The 20,320-nt window shown below is 53.3% G+C and overlaps 1 protein-coding gene across 1 annotated transcript; it reads right to left on the reverse strand.

Annotated features, from left to right (window-relative positions):
- Positions 1-3,504: 3,504 nt before the first annotated feature.
- Positions 3,505-14,123, reverse strand: MAPK8IP2 (mitogen-activated protein kinase 8 interacting protein 2). The gene is made up of 12 exons (XM_027595574.2): positions 13,796-14,123; positions 12,697-12,802; positions 10,909-11,202; positions 10,666-10,759; positions 9,345-10,568; positions 8,927-9,002; positions 8,622-8,794; positions 8,432-8,541; positions 7,587-7,691; positions 7,372-7,442; positions 4,628-4,726; positions 3,505-4,264 (listed from the first exon to the last, which is right to left on the reverse strand). Exons 1-12 carry the CDS (start codon positions 13,858-13,860, stop codon positions 4,192-4,194), a joined length of 2,490 nt encoding a protein of 829 aa, XP_027451375.1. The 5' UTR covers positions 13,861-14,123; the 3' UTR covers positions 3,505-4,191.
- Positions 14,124-20,320: the final 6,197 nt, after the last annotated feature.

Below are 20,320 nucleotides of genomic sequence, written 5' to 3' on the forward strand. Positions count from 1 at the left end.
GCTCTTGCTCCTGCCCGAAATTGAGCACAATGCTGGAAGATACAGCAGCCTTCAGGCAGTCATGAGGACAAAGGCCAAGCACCCAGGTCACAGGACCAAGGGAAGGAGCCTGTTGTCCTCCAAGTAGCCTTGTAGCAGCCAAGCCAGGCTTGACTCCTCCTATCCTGATTGATCAGACCCATCTCCCTGGAGTTTGCTCTTAGAGCTGAATGCTTTGAGTCACACCTACTACATGATCTATTGTTGAAATATTTTCATTGACATCCAAAAAGAATGGTGTTCTCTATATGTAGAATATAGAATCCAGTGTGTATGTGTGTTTGTTGTACTTTATTAAGTTTATTTTCAGGTCTATGTTTTCCTCCTTTTTCTTGCTGCTCAAACATTTCTGAGTCATGTATTTGCTGGTCTGTGTTTCATAACTAGAGACTCATGTGCGAAGACCATCTTCCATTGCACACAGCCCATTTCACAGTGACGTGGGCTACTTTGCTTTAATCTTCTTGCCTTAAATTCCTCATTGGGTCCCCCGATCTCTCTCTGGTCGCAAACAAAATAAAATAAAAACCCATATTTAGAAAGGGGACTGGAAAAAAAATACACCAAAATATCAGCAAGAGTTGTCTTTGAGTTGATATAAGAACTTTTTTTTTTTACCTTCCTTCTATTTTCTGCAGTTTCCACAATTTCCATAATGACCATGGGCTCTTTATAATGGAAAAGTAATACTTTAAAAAGAAAAATTCTATTTTGCATAGTGTTTATAAAAATGGTAATGAGTACTGACTTGCCAGAGCACTGTTCTCAGCCTGTCTGGAGGGCAAGTTTGTGGACGCCTCATAAGAGTCCTAAGACAGGTTCTTTTATTGTGGTCAAATACCCTTTTTTGCTTGCATTTAAGTAATGCCTTTGTTTTTTTATTTTTAGTTTTTCTGTGGATGCTTCTATTTGCGTTTGGGGGTCTCTGATAAGCACCTATAATACTCGAAACAATGAAGACATGTTTGTGCAGGAAAACAGGAAGAGAAACAGAGACTGTTAGCCTTCTTCGTGTTCACTCTTTTTCAACACCTAGTTTCTAGCATAGGTTCTGCATATTTGTTTTCCCATAATAGCACAACTATTTTCCATATTACTTTTTTCATATTTGCCCACTATTTCAATTAAGTAAATATACATTTAGTTGGTCAAAATTTAGATTATTTTTATGCTTTCAATGTTTTAAACAAGAATGTGTACAGAGGTTTTAATTTAGGGTGCTATCCTTAGCCAGGTTCCCAGAGGTCAGAGTCCTGATATTAGAGGCTTGCTCACTCCCACAGGGAGGGTCAGGGCTTCATAATGTGCACCAAGCACTGCACCGGGCTCCAGGAGGAGAGGGGGCATCAGCCGCGCCGCTGGTCTCTTTGACTCATCTTCCACAGACTCTGCCAGGGGGGTAGGCAGGGGAGACACCACCCAACTCCAAGGCTCTGGCCCCCCAAGCACCCAGGAGGAAGACAGATCACCCAGCAACCTACAGAGGACAGCAGATGCCCACAGGAAGCTCAGAGGTACTAGGGGCAGAAGTGGGATGGAGGGAGGGGGTGCTTGAGAGGGGCAGGGACAGGGCAGTTTCCATAGGGAGCCATTGCAGAGTTTAAGAGGGAGAGTACCTGCTTGGGTTTCTGTTTAAAAACTCATCTGGTTGCAGGGGCAGGTGGGTTCACAGATGCAGGTTGAGGCAGGGAGCCTGGAGGAGGCTTTTGATGCACAAAGACACAGGAGGAAATTCAAGGCGGTTTGATCCAGGGAGAAGTGAGGGCGGGGGTGGCAGGATGTGAAGGAGCAGACTTAGCAGTGACCGGGTTGGGACGAAGGTGGCAGCAATGGGGGTCTAGGGCAACTCAGGTTCAGGCACCAGAGAAAAAAAACATAAAACCCAGAACACAGCTGAACAGGAGCAGGTAGGGAAATGCTCATGTGGGTTTGAAGTGTCCATGGCCCCTACTGAGGTGTCCAGGCGCTCTGCACCTCAGTGCTCTCGTTAGGGTTCTTACATTTTCGGCACTTTGCAAAGCACCAGTGAACTGACTGGCTAAAGGGGTGGTCAGCTGGGGTTGGTGAGTGAATGCACACGCACACAGCTGAGCCAAGTGGTCTGGCTCAGGGAAGGCCTTGAGTCTGAGGGAAGAAGCCAGGGAGAAGAACCCAGGTTGGAGCCAGGGACGGGGTCTGCAAGACAGCTAAGCTAGAGGAAACCCTGAGATCCAAGGAGCAGCGGGAAAGGGGACAAGAGGGAGGTGCAGGAAAGGTCAAAGAGGTGGAAGGAAGGTGGGCTGTCTGGGAAGGGTCCTACTGAGAGGGAAAGGGTACTCAAGCATATCCAACAGCTGTCCTAAAGGACGAGCTGGGGGGAAAGGCTGATATAGAAATATGGGGCGAGGTGGAGGGGCTGAGGTGGACGTGTAGGTAGGCATACGGTGCTGAGGGCAGTGAGAAGGCATGGGGAATTCCCACCTGCCTCAGTGAAGGACGAGCAGAGGGAGTAGGTGGGCGGGCGGTGGGTCCCCACCGTGGTGCAGCCAGAAGGCTCTGAGGGCCATGCTCCTGCCCAGGTGCAGAGGGGTGCAAGTCTCAAACAGACACATCAAGGGCTCTCTGCCTCTTTACAGCTTTAATCAGTAGGAAAGTCTTCTCATAGACGTTTGACTTTGTCTTCTTGACAGTGGAGTTGGAATGTTCCGGCATGCTGGTTTACAAGCTGCGCATCTGCTGAGACTGGCCTGGGTCCCCGTTCTGCTGGTGGGGCTGTCCACATGCCAAAGGTCTGGGCCATTTATTGACTCTTGAGTAGAGGCATGTGATTTTTATAGATAGTAGTTTTAAATTCATATGTAGTGAATCTGTCCTTCCCTTTGCTCACATTTCATAACCTTTACTTGTAGTCTTCCCAGGGTTGCAGTGGTCCCGGATTCTGCCGGGAGGACCCAGACCCACCCTCAGAAAGGCCCTGCCTACCATGCTGACCTCAGCACCCGAGAGCTGGGGCTCACCTGGGGCCCCGGGGCCAGGAAAGCCCTTTCCCTGGAAGATAGCATCTACAACCACCTAAAGGCATAGTGAAAAATAGCCACCTCCTCTCTTCTGGCTTTTTGTGGAGAATTTTTTAAATGCCAATTTTAAGATCTGAGCAGACTGACCCCTGCTTTCTCACACACACACTCACAAGCATGCATACACACTCATGAGCACCCACACACGCTGATCTGAGCCCTATCGGCCCCCCAGCCGGGAGCTCTGGTGCAGGTGGAAGGAACAGACTTAGGGTGACCACTGCCCTTTCTCTCTGGCCTCAGTTCCCTGCTGGCCAATCAAGTGCATCTGGGGAGAATCCCCAGGGCGCCCGTGGCATGATTTCAGAGAGCACTGAAGGGGTGAATCTTCTCACGGTTCCATCACCCTGGAGTCTTGGTCCCCACTGCCATGGGCAGCTCCTGGACCCCCAACCCCCTACTTGGGCCCCCCCAGAAACAGCCAGTGTCACACCAAGCAGAGAGTTTATTGAGGTGCTAGACTGCGGGGAGTGTTTGCGGCGGCAAAGCGGACGCTGGTGTGGCCAGGGCCAGGGTAGGCACCCTCCTCCTAGCATCTGGGGGCTCGGGATAAGCCTCAAGAGCTACTCCTAATCTCCCCCAGGACCCTTCTGGGGAATCCCTCCCTGCCTCCCCCTGAGCTCCATGTGGGGCAGTATGGGGAGGTCCCTCTCTTTGTCCCTGTGGTCAAGGATGGGATAATCCCTTGAGATTCACTATAAAAATTAAAATTCCTTTATAAATCACAGGGGAGGGGCAGGAGGGGATCGCCTGGGAGCCTGGTACCACCAGTCACCTAGAGCCTCGCCTTCCTCTACAACCCTCCCAGTTCTGACCCCAAGTAAAGAGCAGAGGGCGAGAGTTTGCAGGCACAGAGAGGGGCAGAGACAGAAACAAGAGACAGGATGAAGTCAAGGGGCGGAAGAGGGTGACAGAAAGAACGGATCGGAGGGAAAGTGGAGAGGACCCCTCTCTCCCGCGGCCCCTGGGGAGCAAGGAGGAAGCTCCCTGGATATCAGTTCCCACATGCCCCCAATCCAGTTCTTGCCAAAGCCACGGCGGCTTCTGGAGACACGCCCAGCCCCAGCGGCCCCTGCAGCCAGGGAGCAGTGAGCGGCTACTCCAGGTAGATGTCCTCTGTGGGGCAGGCGTACTCCAGGTGCTCCTGGTAGTACTCCAGGAAGGCGCGGCTGGGGGAGAGAGAGTCATCTACCAGCCGCTCCGGGCCTCCTGAGTCGCCCCCACCACACGCCCACAGCTCTCCCCCCTCACCCACCTGGGCCTGCCCGTCATCCCCAGACCCCATTCCTCAGCTCTCTGGCTCGGCGATCACAAGCACAGGGAACCGTGTCACTTCCATCCCAAATACCCTCCCCCCGGGCTCCTGTCCCGTCTTCAAATTTGTTTTCCACCCACTCCCAACTCTCCACCTCTGTTGTTTCTCATCTGACCTCCCCCCTCACTCCTGCCCAAACTCTCCACCCCCAGACCTCACCTCCCTGCCCGTCTTCTCAGGCCTGCTCTCCTACCTGGGCACTCCCCACCCCACTTACCCCACACTCTGGGCCACGGGCCTCATGGACTCCTGGGAGACAAAGACGTGGCAGGCAAAGCGGCTCAGCAGAGGGTGTTTGGTGATGAAGCCAAAATAGCTGCAGGGGGGTTGATGCGGAGGGGTATCAGAGCACAGACCCACAGCTTAGCCCACCCCCCGCCCCCGCCCCCGGATCCGGAGACAAGAGTCAGGAACAGAGGGCTCGGGAAGAGAGTACGGAATGAGAAAAACGTGTGGGTCACACGAATTCAAGATTTGAAGGTGCCTTTTTGGGTTCTGGTCCAAGCACAGTGCTAGGCACCTACGAGGAATGAGTGACCTGTGTGAATTTCTCCAGGACAGGGGTGGGCCCCCCACCCAGAGCTTGCCCCTAGGCCATAGCACAGGGCCTCCCTTCTGCCTTCTAGATGTGAGTCACCCGAGCCTGCCCAGCCCCACCTCTGGTCCTGCAAACTTTACAGCTATTATCTGAGCTCTGAGTTGGGACTTGGCATTGGCCCCCAATCTGTGAAACCCTCTTTGTGGAGAGAAACCTCCCACCCTGGCTCTGTCATGAATTTTTAGTCACTGTCCCAACTCTGTCTCATTCAGACCTTTCCTGAATCTGCCCTGTTCGGTTCCTCTAAGACATGAAAACTTTGTCCAGAGGGAGGGCCTGTCAGAGCCCTGCAGCCTGAGGCTCGAGACTCCCTTCACGGTGGCTAATCCAATCCACATCAGACTGGATTGGGGTTTTGTGGTTCCACCAAATGGGAATCCACACGGCAGTGTCATTGCCAAGACAACGTGCTCATGTTGTCCATGAACAAACTTGTCTCAAACACCGTGGTCAAAGAATCACTTTATAGTCACCAACACTTGGAGGTCGCTTACCGAGCCCCAAGCACAACAGCACCTTCTACTATTAACCCACATACCCCTCACAACAGCCCTGCGAGGTAGGTGCCCTGATCTATTGTCTCTAGAGGATGGAGACCAGGCCCAGAGGCGGTCAGAAACTTGCCCAAGGACACACAGCTAGTCTGTAGCAGTCTGTGATCTTACAGGCCACACACGCCAACCTCATCCAGATACAGCATGTCCAGCACATTCCTTATGTCCTGCTTCCTTCTCAAGGAAATGAGGAAATGAGTTAAGGGTTCACCTAACACTATTTCATTGGTGTCTCCTTACCATGACAGACTGGGCTGAGTTCTGAAGTACCAAGTACTAGGAAGGTCTGGGCCAAGACAGCAGCGCCTTGGTCCCCTCCCCACCCACCGCCTCCCCTCCACCCTGATCCACTGGTCTGACCGTCTTTCTCTCATGTGCTTGCACTTGGGTCCATGCTCAGGTGTCTAGGCCTGAGGTTGGGCAGTCTCCCTCTGTTGAGGAATCAAGCTTGTTTTCCCTCTTGGCAGTGCACTTCTGAGCCCACCATCCCTCCAGGTGCAGGCCAGTCCTCACAGTGCCAGCGCTGCCTGCTAGCTGGTCTGCAGCCTGCAAAGCAGTATCTCCCTCCTCAGACTGGGCTCTGACCTGCTGAGGGTTGACACCACCCCCCGGCCGGCAGACAGAGCCCTTCTTATCACCCTCTTCAGCACAGCAGTGTCCAAATGACTTACATGCTGGACTCAGGACCTACCACAAGCCTCAGCCCCAGGTCCACTGTGTTCTTCCTATACCTCCTCCGCCCTTGAGGACCTGCTTCCTCCAACACCCCATCGAGTCTTTTCGAGCCTCTGGTTGGCCCTGGCCTTTTGGTTACATCCTGTCTCCTCCATCAAGGACACCGGGACCAGTGGGCGGGAGTCTGGCTGGCCAGGGAGCCTGTGGCCCCCCCAGCTGGTTACAGCACTGGCTCGCTCACCCCCTTCCCTCCTTTCTCGCTCTGCCTGCCTGTCTCGTTCACCTCGGCCACAGTGACCCACCTGCTCCCAGATGATTCTCTCCTTCCACGTCTCCGTCCCACACTCCAGACCCATGGAACAAATAGCCAATCTGATCTCACTGCATCTGCGATTGAATGCCACGTTTCCAGCATGTCAGGCCCACTCACTCCGTGCTCCTTCTCTCGGTGTGGGGGTCACTCTCTGCCCATCACCCAGGAGGCACATCACCCTTGGTTCTCCCTCTAGGCCAGCCTCTATACCCAATCAGTCCAGGTCCTGCCTGTCTACCTCCTAAATGCCTCCAGGACACTGCCCCTGCAGAACCTCAGCAGCACCTGGCCTCCTGCGTAACACGTGGGTCCATCCATCTGGACAGCAGCCAGAGCCATCTTGTCAAACTGAGTCACACCATGAGACACTGCGAATGGGACTAGGTACAAGCTCTCTGACAGAGTCCCGGGTACTCCTAGTGTCCCTCCAGCCTCACCCTAGCTGCCCGCCAAGACACCTGGGGCCCCTCGCCCACAGCCTTAGCTCCACTGGCTCCCTGCCAAGATCCACCCCATTACTTACTTGTCTTCCAAGGCTTACAGAGTGGTCTTCAGTCCCTTCCTGAGTCCCAGGAGAACTCACCCACCTCTCTATAGGTCGGCTCACAGCAGACCCCGATAGATGCTTCTAGCACTCACTTGTCTGTGTCTCTGTTTCCTCACCCAGACCAGATGAGAGCTTGTTTGATCCAAGGCTCCCGAGCCCAGTGCAGAGTGGGTGCCATGTGGGTGCAGGTGGGGCAGTCAGCGTGGTGGGGGATAGGGATTGTATCTAGGCAACCCTCCGGGATCGTGGGGACTCAGGAGGGTAAGGCTCTCACCAGCTGTTACGGGGATGGCAGCCACAGAAGGAGATGTTCTTCATCTGGAAGAAGTGACTGCAATGCTGGAACTGGAGCAGAGGTGGCCGAGCATGCTGAGTTAGATGCAGGGTCGGGGGCCGCTTCTGCCACCCCGGCCAGACATCCCTCTAGCAGACCCTCCTGCCTTAACCCATCCCTAGCCGCCCCTGTGCCTCAGGCCCCTGCACTCCCACCTCAGGTCCTCCGCTTAGACTCAGCTTGACCCCCCGAAGGGAAATCTCAAGGTCACAGGAGGCAGGAGGACGCAGGTGGACGGTCAGCTTCCGGGCCGTAGCAATCTGGGGAAGAAGTTGGGGGAGAGACGGTCTCAAGGGCCTACAAGGGTGTCTTTCTCTCCCCTTGGTGCAACATTTTACATTATGGATGAAGACTCTTGGCACTGACTCTAGAAGAGGAGAACCGGTGGTCTTAGCCATTCCTCAGGCTCAGGACCAGGTGGTCATCTCTCTGCCCTAAGACTGCCACTTCCTTCTATTCCTCCAGACAGGACAAAGCCCCCTCCCCGCCCCTCCGCCAGCCTCCTCACTGCCCATCCCTGTGGACTGGATGGGAGTTCTCAGCTACAGACTATCCTGTTTCTCTGCTGCTTTCCCACTCAACCACAAGACCAGTAGATCGGCAGGCTCACTAAATGTCTACCAAGTGAATGAATGAGCAAATGACTCCCAGGAAAGGATCTGTGCGAATTGGTCTTGATTTACAGACAAAAAGAGGACGGAATGAAGGAAAGGAGGGGCCGGCGGGAAGGTGGAGGCCCCACTAAATCCAATAAACCTGCAAGGCCAGAACTAGAGCAGAGAGGGCAGAGAAGGCCGAGTCAGACTGAGGGTTAGATGGAGGGACAGACCTGCCAAGCTCTGCCCTAGGTCGGTCTGCCCAGGCCTCTGAATCAGAGCTGGGATCTCTGCCCCCTGAGGCTCCCAAGGCACTGTCTGAACCCTCTGTGGCCAGAGGCCTGGGGCCTCTAAAGGATGGGCCAGCCTACGGGGGTGAGGTGGACCACTGACTCCAGACTGACCTTCTGCATGGCTGCACACAGGATACCATTGCCCTGGTGACAGGGTACCTCTACAGAGCCCAGGAACTGCACGTCGAAGCGCTCCACCCAGCAGGGACTCCGCTTGCTCCCTGGGGGGAGAGGGGGTGTCAAAAGGGGCCTAGAGCAGGCAGAGGGGGTGACAAGTTACCCCTTGGGGATGGGACCTCACCCAGCAGGTCCTTGGCGGGGCCGGGCACCGCATGGGCGTAGAAGGCAGGGAAGACCCCACGCTCCCCTGTGCGCATGTTGAAGCCACGGAACCAGAAATCATCCTCCTCGGCCTCCACCAACACTGGGTCATCCACATCCAGCTCCAGCTCATCCGGATGGCGAGGGATGAACCTGAGATCAGGTCAGAGGAGGGAGATCACTGAGGGGCAGGGCAGGACCCAGTGGGTGGTGTCCACCCAGGTCCCATAGTGTCTGTAGACCGAGGTTGGGGATCACTGGCAGCAAACAGGAGAAAGGCTGTACCTGAAGACAGCCCGATGGGTTTGCTCTTTCTCCTCCCCATTGACCAAGCAGGAAAAAAGACCAAAGGACTCCGTGCCTGAGACACAGAGACAGGGAAAGACAGACACTCAGAGGCAGGAGAAGGAAGGTACTTGAAGGCCTGGTCAAGTTCCTCCCCCCTGCCCCCCCAGCAGCCTGGTGTAGGTTGCCCCGAGCCTGGGGGGAGGGAGAACCAGGCCATCAGGGGCTGGAGGCAGAGCAGGCCTACCCACTCTGCTCCCCACCCTGCTGGGGGCCTGGGGAACGTTCCAGGCACGTGTCCTGGGTAAGAGGGCAGTGCCTCGCCCTGACCACCCTGAGACCCTCAGGCTGCCCCGGGCGCTCGGCGGAAGCTGCCTGTTCCCCAGGGACCTTCCCCCTTTCCCCACTTCCCACTCACTGGAAGAACGAGATGTGCTGTTGACAAAGACATTGAGGAACTTCTTAGAGAAGGTGAGGTCAGGGCTGTCTGGGGAGGCGTCCTCCGGGCCCTGACCACCACCCAGAAGCGTGGCCGCCGTCTCCTCCTCGCTGGCCTCGCCACCGCTGTCCTCCGAGCTGTCCTCGCCCAGGCCAGCGCAGCGCCGCAGGCTAACCAGCTCCAGCTGCGTGTGCTCGTCCACCACCAGTGTGTACTTGACCGCGTCATACACCAGCGAGGCGTCCAGCGGCGCAGCGGGGCGCACGCCCCTGCCGCCAGGGGGCCCCACCTTGTCACCAGCATCGTCCTCGTCCTCGTCCTCATCATCCTCCTCGGAGCAGGCGGCGGAACAGGCGCGGGCCGGACGGGCGCTGCGGCCCGGAGCGGCCCACAGCGGCGTGATGGTGTCGCGCGTGGGGTTGCTGAGGAAGAGGCAGGGCCCGGGCTGGGCGGGGCCAGGCCGAGGTGCAGAGGGCGCGGGGGGCGGTGGCCCGCACAGCGTCTCCATGTCCACCAGCTCCACGCCGCCCGGCCCTGCAGCCGCCTCAGGGGCCTCCGTGGTCCCACCCGCGGGCGATGCGGGCTCCCCGGAAGGACGCGACGCGGGAGACAGGCACTGGCCGGGGCAGCGGATGGGTGAGGAGCCCTCGGAGATCATGCGGCTCACGAGGTTGCTGAGCAGCCAGGGCGAGTCGGCGTCCTCGCTGAGGTCTGGCTCAGACTCGGACCCTGACTCGTACTCGCTGTTGGTGTCGTCGGGGCCCACGGGCAGGAAGGCGGGGCGACGCGGGGGCTCACATGGGGTCTCAGGCTCGGGCTCCGGCTCGGAGGCAGGCGATGAGGCCTCCTCGATGGAGTTGGTGAGGTGCGAGGAGCGGCCGCTGCTGCTGCTGCCGCCGTCGCTGCTCAGCTCCAGCTCGGTCTCCGAGATGGACGAAATCATGCGCCCGAGGCGCGCGCCCCCTGCGTCCTCCGAGTCGGAGCCTGGCGAGGACAGCTCCTGGCTGCTGCGCCGGCCCCCTCGGCCCCCGCTGGAGCGGCTTCCCAGGTCAGCCTCGATGCCAGGATCTGAGGAGGGCGAGGCTCCACAGGGCGCAGGGGGGCCCGCAGCCGGTGGGTTCCCTTCACAATCGCAACCCTGGCGCACAGGCGACTGTGCCCCGCATGGGCTCGCGTCTGTGGGCTGGAGGGAGGCGGGTGACTCTGCAGAGCAGGGGTATGTGTCAGCAAGCCCACTCGGTTCCCTTCCTCTCTCCCTTGCCTCCTGTGACCCCACCACCAGCACCACCACCCTGCTCACCTCTGAGGGGCTCCTGGGGAGGAGAGCACAGCACTGTCTCCTGCCAGGAAGCTGGAGGGGCTGGGGCAAAGCCTCCGTTGTTGTTCAGGGAGTCCTGGGGTGGGGTGGGGGAGCAGTAAGAAAGTAGCGCTGATGGGGGTCTCCAGCCTTCAGTGGTAGGACAGGCTGCCATGGCGAGCAGAGTCCCAGATGCTAAAAACCCAGGTTAACTCCAGGATGTTGTGGGTGGGTCTGGATGCTCACCTGGGCTCCCAGCGTAGTCAGGTGGAGAGTGGTGGGCCGGTTCTTGTGGGGTTCCTCCAGGGAGGGGGAAGGGATCAGGGCCTCTGGGGCAGGGGCCTCTGAACCAGGGCCTCCTCCCTCCTTGCCCTCCCCTTCCCCTTCCTCCTCTTCCTCCTCCTCTTCCTCCTCCTCTTCCTCCTCCTCTTCCTCCTCCTCCTCCTCTTCATTGTCATCGATCATCTCAAACTCCTGGAAATCATCCTGGAAGGAGCAGATCGGGTGCGGCTGCTCCGAACGTCCCAGGGAGAGACTGTCCTGCAAGAAGGAGGGACAGGCAGAGCTGGGCCAGAGCTCAACAGTGACTTGGGGTTCCAGGTGCCAGGAAAGGGGAAAGCAGAAAGCTATAAGTTAAGAGAGAGAAGACTCCAGTTCACTCTGCTCCCCACCAACTGAGCAATGTTTTTAAAAATCCGCTTAAGGGGCGTCTGGGTGGTTCAGTCAGTTAAGTGTCTCCTTCAGCTAGGGTCATGATCCCAGGGTCCCAGGCTCTCAGCTCAGCGGGGAGTCTGCTTCTCCCTCTCCTTCTGCCCATCCCCCCTGCTCATGCTCTCATTCGCTCTCTCTCAAATGAATAAATAAAAAATCTTTTTTAAAAATCTGCTTAAGATACAAAAGGATCACTCCAGTTCTTGGTAAGAGCCCAAACTCCTTAGCTTAAGTGAATTCTCAGAGTGGCCCCAATCCACCTGCCACCCTCATGTTATCTCCAAACCCCATCACATTTGACACCAGCTCTCCTTCCTTCATGGCATTTTAGCCCAATTCACCATTGCTGTACCCACCAAGCTTCAAGGCCCACCAGGGCAGGACCATGTCCTATTGTGTACTGATAGATCCTACCCTGAGAACAGGACTTAGCCTATAGATGCTAACTGGAATGCATGAAGACAACCCAGGATTAACCAAGCTTGCACCAACCTCAGGGTCTTTGACACACTTAATCACTTTGCCAGCAACCCCTCTCCTCCATTCCCTACCGCCCTTATCTGCCCAGCTCCATCCAGTCTTCCCTAAGGGCAAGGTTGTGTGCCATTTCCCCTGGAAAGTCTTCCTGAAGGCCTCAGTCTCTACTGGGTTCCCTCTCCCCTCATTGCACCTAGTGGCCTCCCATTGGAACTCAGTCTTTGATATTCAGGCAGCCAGCCATGGCCTCTGACATGTCTCTCTCCCCTACTGAGTTATAAGCTCCCAAGGGCAAGGGCCACACTTGTCCCATTCTCCTTCCACACACCTGGAAGCCCCCAGCACTTGCCACATGGCAGTTCCTCAGAAATGTTCTTGAATGAATGAAAACAGAAACATGGAGAGACAGGGAGGGGGTGGAGAAGAAGCAGGAGATCGGGGGAGAAAAGATATCAGGGGTGGAGACATAAGGCAGAGGAAGCTTGAGAGGTGGGGACAGGGCTGGGAAGGAGACAGCTGAGATGGCAGCAGGAAGGGGCAGGGTCTTCCTAAAAAGTGGTCTGAGGACAGAAGGCCTGCCTCCCCTCCCCCAAGCTAGTCCAGTGACAGGAGCCAGGCGAGGAATGCTGGGGACAGCCCTCTATGGAGGGCGTACAGTCTGAGAAAAAGAGAGGTTTGAGATCAAGGAAGACCCTGGGCCAGGAGGCCCAAAGGGAGGGGGCAATCAGAGGATTTCTTCTTTCAAGGCTGAGCTCAGACCCACCCTAAAACTCCAAGTGAACATTAAGCAGAGCCAAAGTGAGGTTCTCCCTTGAAAGGGTTCCATTCCCCCAGCCCCTTCCCCACCTTCTCGCAGTGGTCCGAGTCATAGCTGAGGCCCAGGCCACAGTCATCGGTGATCTCAGACAGGTCCTCATCATCAAATTCTTCCAGGCTTATGTCCTGGGGAGGCCTGGGAGAGGGGACCAGGGTCAGAGAGCAAGGACAGGGCTCCCTAGAGAGCCACCAATGCTGGATTCCCTCCCTGCCTAGATGTTGGCCCTAAGGAGGGACCCCCAGCTGCTAGGCCCCATGGTCTCCAGAAAACCCAACTCCCAGAGCCACATCCTCCCATCACCTTGAACCCCAAGCTCTGCTCTTCAACGGATTCCCCCCACAATCTGAGCCGTTACCAGCCCAGAGGAGCCACTTGTCCCCTCGACCCTCCTCCCGCCCCTCCTCTCTCAGAGAGCCAGCAGCCTCTCCTCCCTGCTCCAGGGCCCTCTGGGTCACAGCTTCAGTCCCAGGGGAGTCAAGCTGAGCAGAGTGGGGGGAGGGGGAGCTGAAGCTGCAGCAGCGGGGGGGGGGGGGGGGGGGGGGCAGGTAGGCCTGCTCTGGGAGCAGAGTCTACTAGCCACTTTGTCTCCCCCCTCCTGCCCAAGGCAGGTCTACACCCAGATATCCAACCCTCCGCATCTCAGGTCCTTCCCCCAAGGGCTCCAGGCTTGATTTCAACTCCCTCCCTGAGCCCTACAGGCCAAGACAGGCCTTTACCAAAGACAGGCCCAACGAGGCCAAAAGCACACTGCCAAGCACAGAAGGTGGCTCAGGGTCCTGCCCAGACAGGCTGCCCCTCAGAGGCTCAGCCCGGATCCTCCACCCTTGAGGGGTCAGCTGCCCGGCTGGGTGCGGCACTGGATCCCAGCGGGATATGGGGCGGAGGGGGGCGGTCATTAGGGCTGGAGAAGGGGGATGAGGGGAGGACAAAAATAGACGCCCTGAAGGGAAGGAGGATGGGGAGCAGAAGTCAGAGGCCTCAGGAACAGAGAGGGGACTGGGGCTTGGGTCCCCAACGGCGATGGGGGTGGGGTGGCAGGGCTGGGTCGGAGGAGGCTGGGGACTGGGTCGCGGCGGGGGTTGCGAGGAGATAAGGGTCTGCCAAGGCCCGGGGCGCCAGAGTGCGTACCTGCAGCCTGGCGGCGACAGCGAGTGAAAGGTGGAAAGAGAAAACATCTCCGCCCGATCCGCCATCTTCTCCCGGGAAAGGCCTGCCGACTGCGGCGGGGGGAGGGGTGCGCGGAGCGACGGCCCCGCACGCCCTTCGTCGCTCCCTCCCTCGGTCCTCAGCCCTCCCCGAGTCACCTCGTGACACGCCCTGCGACACCCCGCCCGCCGACACACCTCGACACCCTGCCAGGACACCGCGGCAGGCGAGCGGCAGCGCCGCAGGGGGAGGGGAGAGGAGAGGGAGGATCCGGGAGCGGAGGGAGGGGACAGGGGAGGGAGGGAGGGAGGGGGCCGGCGGGGAAGCTGGTTGGAGGAGAGAAGATGGTTTGACTGAGAGGCTCTGGTTCGGGAACGATCGGCTTTGGTTTTTTCGGGAGGTGGGGGAGGTGAGAAGCGGATTGGCGGCGGATTGGGGGATGGATTAGGTTCGTGTACAGGAGGGTCTGCGGGTGCGGGGGACAGAGAGAGAGAGAGCCTTCAGTGAGAAAGCTGCGGTGGGCCGTCGGAGGAGGGCAGGGGTCCGGGTCCACAGACCCCTGGTTAACTGGGAGGGGGAGGGGCTCTTGGAGGGGTGGACGCGCTCCCGCAGCTGCGCTGGCGTCCCGAAGAATCTGAAGAGTTGGGGTCCCGAGCCTGGGCCTGAGGGGATCCAGACCGAGGCTGGGCTGGCTGCGCGTTCCAAGGGGCTGCAGGAGCTGTCCGCCTCTGGGTGCTGATTGGGCCGACGGAGACTTCTCCCTAAAACGTGCTGATCGGAGCTGAAGGAGCTGTTCTCGCAAAGGGTGCTGATCGGTGCTGGACAGAGATAACTGATCAAGGATGCTGATCCTGCTGGATTCCAAGTTGATCAAACAGAGGATGCTGACTGGGGCTAAAACTGAACTTTCAGTACACAGTACAGACTACGCAGGCTGGACAGAGGTACTGATGGGCATTGGGTGATAACCCTGAGGCTATGTTCATTCAATTGGAAAAACTGTTTCTTGGGCACCAACTATGTGATTGGCATTGTTCAGGATACTGACGTGTTCTGACTTTCTGACTTGATATGGAGCTGTGTGGGGAGAGCGATGATTGAAATCGAGCTGGAGGAGTTAGATTAGGTCAGGGTCAGCAGGCATTGGGGTGGGGGAGGGCAGATCAGTGTTGTAAGTACAGTTGATAAAGAAGGGTTGGAGGGGTAGGTTAGGGAAACTTTGTGAAGAAGATTTGGCTAAAGAAGGAGGCTGGATTTTCAACAAGAAATTATCCTTCCCCCCCCACACACACACACCCTTGGTGGAGATTATGTGCCCTGACATTTCTTACTTCTGTGGAAAATTATTTCTGTGGGAAAGATGAAGCACTTGATTAATGCCTGGAAACCACAAGGCAGAAGGTGCTCATGCATGTTGGGAAGGACAACATCATTCTTTGGGAGAGAAGGCCTATAGCCAAGGGCAGATTGTGCCCTATTTTGTGCCCCAACCACAACTTATATTTTGTGTCAATTACGGTATTTTCCTAAGAATGGTACTTAATAGTTTATGTTATCCTCTCTAATGAATGAGAGCTGCAGGAGAGAAGAGACACTATCTTATCTCTCTTTGAGATAGCACAGTTGGAGCCTGGAACACATCAGGTGCTCAGCAAATATGTGAATGAAGAAATGAATGAATGAGAGGTCTTACGGACTTTACTAGGTCTGGAGCATTAAGTCCTTGTCATCACGCTGTCTTTTCAATTTTAGGAGCACTAAGAACATTCCCCTTTTCTGAGCTTCAAGGACTCTGGACATACTAAAAACTCCCCGACTTTCCCCACAATAATCCAGATCACGCCCTAGAATTCACAAAGAGTTTTTACCCCCACTTCCCAGATTTCTTTTCAATCCTCTCTTGTCATCAAACTGGTTAACTTGGACATCCACATAAATGACCCATCCAACATCCTGGTAAGTCAGCTCCTTGACTTCTGATCAGTCAACAGTCTTTGACTCTTTCAACTCTAGTGACCTCTCCCATAAAAAGCCTCAGAATTTACCTATGCCTGGAATCGCACCAACCTTGAATGAAGCCTTATATTTCTAAATTCCATCTCAAGTTATCATTCCCACAATCCTCTTTAAGCCTCTCCCCTTCTTTCCCTCCCTCTTGTCAGATGACTTGCCTCCAGATTCCAGGAGTATAAATGTCATGAAGTCAGGGTTTCCACTCCCAATTTTACCTGTGAAGTCTTCCATCTGTCCCCAGAGCACAAATGAAAGGTCATCAGCCTTAGGGTCTGAGAGATTGTGGTACCAATCTTTATCTTGTGATCAATTTTCTAAACATGAGCAATTTACTCAATCCTATGGACCCCAGTTTCTTCATCTGTACACTGATGCTATGAGGATTACATGAGATAATACATGTAAAGCTCCAGCCATGGGCCTTAGCTCCTCATCATGATCATTCAATGTTCCTCCTCCCCATGCTCCTCGCACCAGGACCCATTTGTTCCCAAGCCCTCAGGACTCTGCTCTTCCCAGCTCAGGGATACATTGATGAAAAGGCAAAATTTCCTGAAGGGGTTTATAATCCTTACATCTCCTACATTTCATGTAGGAGAGTTTACGTGTGTTACCTCATGTGATTCTCATAGCATCTTTGTATGGATGAAAGAACTGAGATCCACAGGACCTGACCAATCCCTCCTTGAAGTTCTTCCTTCCCTCAGTTGTGGGCCTCATGCACTATTATTGCTCTTCCTCTTGCCTTCCTGACCACCTATTGCCAGTGTCCTTCCAGACTCCTTTTCCTCCCCGTAAATACACCACTTTAATAATTTGGTTTTCTCTAAAGTCCATTAGTGGCATTGACAGTTAGTACAAAACACAAAATTGACTGGACTTCTATGGGAAAACTGAAATAGCAACAGTTTCTGTTTCAACAATCCTGATCAATTCTAAAAAGTCAGAGGACAATTTCTGACAATTTTCTCATAGATTAGAAAATAAATAGGGGCGCCTGGGTGGCTCAGTCATTAAGTGTCTGCCTTTGGCTCAGGTCATGATCCCAGGGTCCTGGGATCGAGCCCCGCATCAGGCTCCCTGCTCAGCAAGAAACCTGCTTCTCCCTCTCCCACTCCCCCTGCTTGTGTTCCCTCTCTCTCTGTCTCTCTCTCTGTCAAATAAATATATAAAATCTTTGAAAAAATAAAAATTAAAAAGAAAAGAAAAGAAATAAATGCAGGATGCCTTGGTGGCTCAGTCGGTTGAGTATCTGAGTCTTGGTTTTAGCTCAGTTCATGACCTCAGAGTCATGACATTGAGTCCCACGTCAGGCTCCATGCTCAGCATGAAGTCTGCTTGAGTTTCTCTCTCCCTCTCCCTCTGCCCCTCCCACTCGTGCACGCACTCTTTCTCAATAAATAAATAAATCTTTTTTTAAAAGAAAGAAAATAAATAAATGCATACTAATCTGCCTTTTATTCTATTCAGCATAGAAGTCACAAAAAAAAGTAAAATGCCAATGGCTAAAACTACAAACAGAAGTGTATAACAATGATGAAAAGCTTAAGAGCCATACCTTATTGGGAATGGTGTCATAACCAATAACTTCACCATCTCCTCAATTTTGATTTTAAGCATCCAAATCTCTAACCATCACCTCCTGTTTTTCTTGCTTTCTTACTGTATCACCATGACACTCACAATTCCTTGACCTAATAGGTGTTCCAATTACTTTTGCTGTGTAGAAAATTACCACAAAGTTTAATGGATTAAAACAACCATTTTATTTGCTTACAGTTTTGCAGTCATAAATTTGGGATTCCAAAGTCCTTGTCTGGGGTCTCTTGTGTGGTGTGGCTACAGTCAGAAGTCAGCTGGACTGGATGTCCAAGACAGCTCACTCACAAGGCTGGTAGTAGATGGTGACTGTTGACAGAGAGCTCAGCTGGAGCTCTCAACCAGCATCTACACATGGTAGTCTCAGAGTGGTTGGACTTTTTACAAGATGGCTGGCTTCCTCCAGAGTGAGTACCCTAGGAGGGCCAGGCAGAAACTGCGTGGCCTATTCCGATATATCTTTGGAAGTCATATGGCATCACCTTTGCCATACCTATTGGTCAAAGAAGTCCCAAGTCCATCCAGATCGGCTACTTGCACTTGAACTTCTGTCCCAGCCACTATCTTTGAAGGAATCTGATCTAAGGCACACTCTTACCTATGACACCCACATGAAACTTGAGAAACCCTGAACTTAATTGGTGTTCCTACCTCTTCCTGAACAATATAAAGACTGTAGAAGACTCTAACTGGATTCACTCCAGTCCCAATTTAAATTTTATTATGCATTTTAATTTTCTTTTTAAAGACACATAAAGAATTGTTATTTTTGTTTTAAACAGTCACTGTTTACTTAGATTTATCCAAATGTTAACCTCTTTCTGTGTCGTCATTCTTCTTTGCATCTCAGAACTTCCTGTGATACCACTTTCCTTTTGCCTGAAGTACATTCTTTTTTAATGTTAAAGGAAGTTCTTTTTTTTTTTTTTCATTTTATTTATTTATTTGGTGGAGAGAGAAAGAGAGCACAAGCTGGGATAGTGGCAGGGAAAGGGAGAAGCCGGCTCCCTGCTGAGCAAGGAGCCAGATGTGGGACTTGATGCCAGGACCCTGGGATCATGACCTGAGCCAAAGGCAGATGCTTAACCAACTGTGCCACCCAGGCGTCCCTGAAGTACATTCTTTAGCATTTTCTTTATTGAGAGCTCTGGGAGGTAAACTCTCCACTTGTCTAAGAATGTCTTTACTTTCCCCTGACTCTCAAAAGATATTTTTACTGGATATAGAATTCTAGATCAGATAATTAGTTGCCATCATCAACTCAAAGGTGTCATTCTGTCTTCTGAATTGCCTTTTGCTATGAGAAGTCACCTCTCAGTCTGCCATTCCCTTGAAGGCTGTTTCTCTTTATTCTCCAACTGCATTTAGGACTCTTTTCTTTGTCTTTGGTCTTCTGAAGTTTCAATACAGTGTATCTAGGTGTGCATTTGTTTTATGGCTGTTGGTTTTTTGTTGTTGTTTTGTTTTGTTTTGTTTTTCTGCCTGAGGTTTACTGAGCTTCTCAGCTATATGGATTTCTCCCTATAGTTTCATCAGTTTGGAAATTTCACAGCCAGTATTTCCCGGAATACTGCCTTCCCTGCTCCCTCTCTTCTCCCCCTGAGGCCCCACTCAGACCCCCATGGACCTCCTCATTCCAGCCTCCATAGCTCTTAGCATCTCTTTCATGCTCTCCATCTCTATATCTTTTTAGGCAATATTCAGGATAATTTATTCACATTCTAATTCATGAATTCTCTCTTCAGTTGTTTATTATCTGCTGCTAAAGCTGTGCACAGAGTTTTAAATTTAGTTGAAATTAAAATTCAAGTGACAATTAACTTTTTTTAAAGATTTATTTATTTATTTATTTGACAGAGAGAGACAAAGTGAGAGAAGGAACACAAGCAGGGGGAGTGGGAGAGGGAGAAGCAGGCCTCCTGCGGATCAGGGAGCCCGATGCGGGGCTCGATCCCAGGACACCCTGGGATCATGACCTGAGCCAAAGGCAGATGCTTAATGACTGAGCCACCCAGGCACCCCATGATACTCAATTAACTTAAAACTTTCATTTTAGAACTTCCATCTGGAGCTTCTTTTCTTTTTTTTTTTAAGATTTTATTTATTTATTCATGAGAGAGAGAGAGAGGCAGAGAGAAAGGCAGAGGGAGAAGCAGGCTCCCAAGGAGCAGGGAGCCCGATGCGGGACTCGATCCCAGGACTCCAGGATCATGACCTGAGCCAAAGGCAGACGCTTAACCATCTGAGCCACCCAGGCGCCCTGGAGCTTCTTTTCAAAATGTTTGATTATTCTTCATAGTTTCTTAGTTGCTGCACATATTTTCAACCTTGCCTTTTATTACTTAAATTATATTGAAAATAGGACTTTTATAATACATTTGATAATTCTATTACCTGAAATGTGCTGTCTGTGGTTACTGCTGGTTTACTGTCATGATTCCTCATTATCTTGCTGCTTAATTACTTTTTTTCTTAACTTAGAGATGCTCGTTAGCCCTGGGATTGTATTTATGGGAAACTCTGTGGCCTAGGAAAAAGGTAGGTACCATCAGAGACAATTTGTGTTTGCTTCCACCAGACCAACCTGAGATCACTCTATATTCAATATTCCATTGAAGTTTGCTTGGACCACCCTGACCATATGAATTTGAGCTGACAACCTATATGAGGGCCAGACTCTTGTTCTAAATTTTCAGCATCTTGGGTGCCTGGGTGGCTCAGTCGTTAAGCGTCCGCCTTCAGCTCAGGTCATGATCCCAGGGTCCTGGGATCGAGTCCCACATCGGGCTCCCTGCTCAGCGGGAAGCCTGCTTCTCCCTCTCCCACTCCCCCTGCTTGTGTTCCTGCTCTCGCTGTCTCTCTCTGTCAAATAAATAAATAAAATCTTTAATTAAA

Source organism: Zalophus californianus, chromosome 9 (genome assembly GCF_009762305.2).
Source record: "Zalophus californianus isolate mZalCal1 chromosome 9, mZalCal1.pri.v2, whole genome shotgun sequence".
Lineage (NCBI taxonomy): Eukaryota > Metazoa > Chordata > Mammalia > Carnivora > Otariidae > Zalophus > Zalophus californianus.

What these genes read in the sequence shown, in the direction of transcription:
- MAPK8IP2 (XM_027595574.2), bottom strand. Translation starts at nt 13,860, where the DNA reads ATGGCGGATCGGGCGGAGATGTTTTCTCTTTCCACCTTTCACTCGCTG. An exon ending in ACCCATCGGGCTGTCTTCAG is followed by an intron (nt 8,795 to 8,926) that starts GTACAGCCTTTC and finishes ACCTGATCTCAG; the next exon opens with GTTCATCCCTCGCCATCCGG. An exon ending in CCCGTGGCCCAGAGTGTGGG is followed by an intron (nt 4,265 to 4,627) that starts GTAAGTGGGGTG and finishes TCTCTCCCCCAG; the next exon opens with CCGCGCCTTCCTGGAGTACT.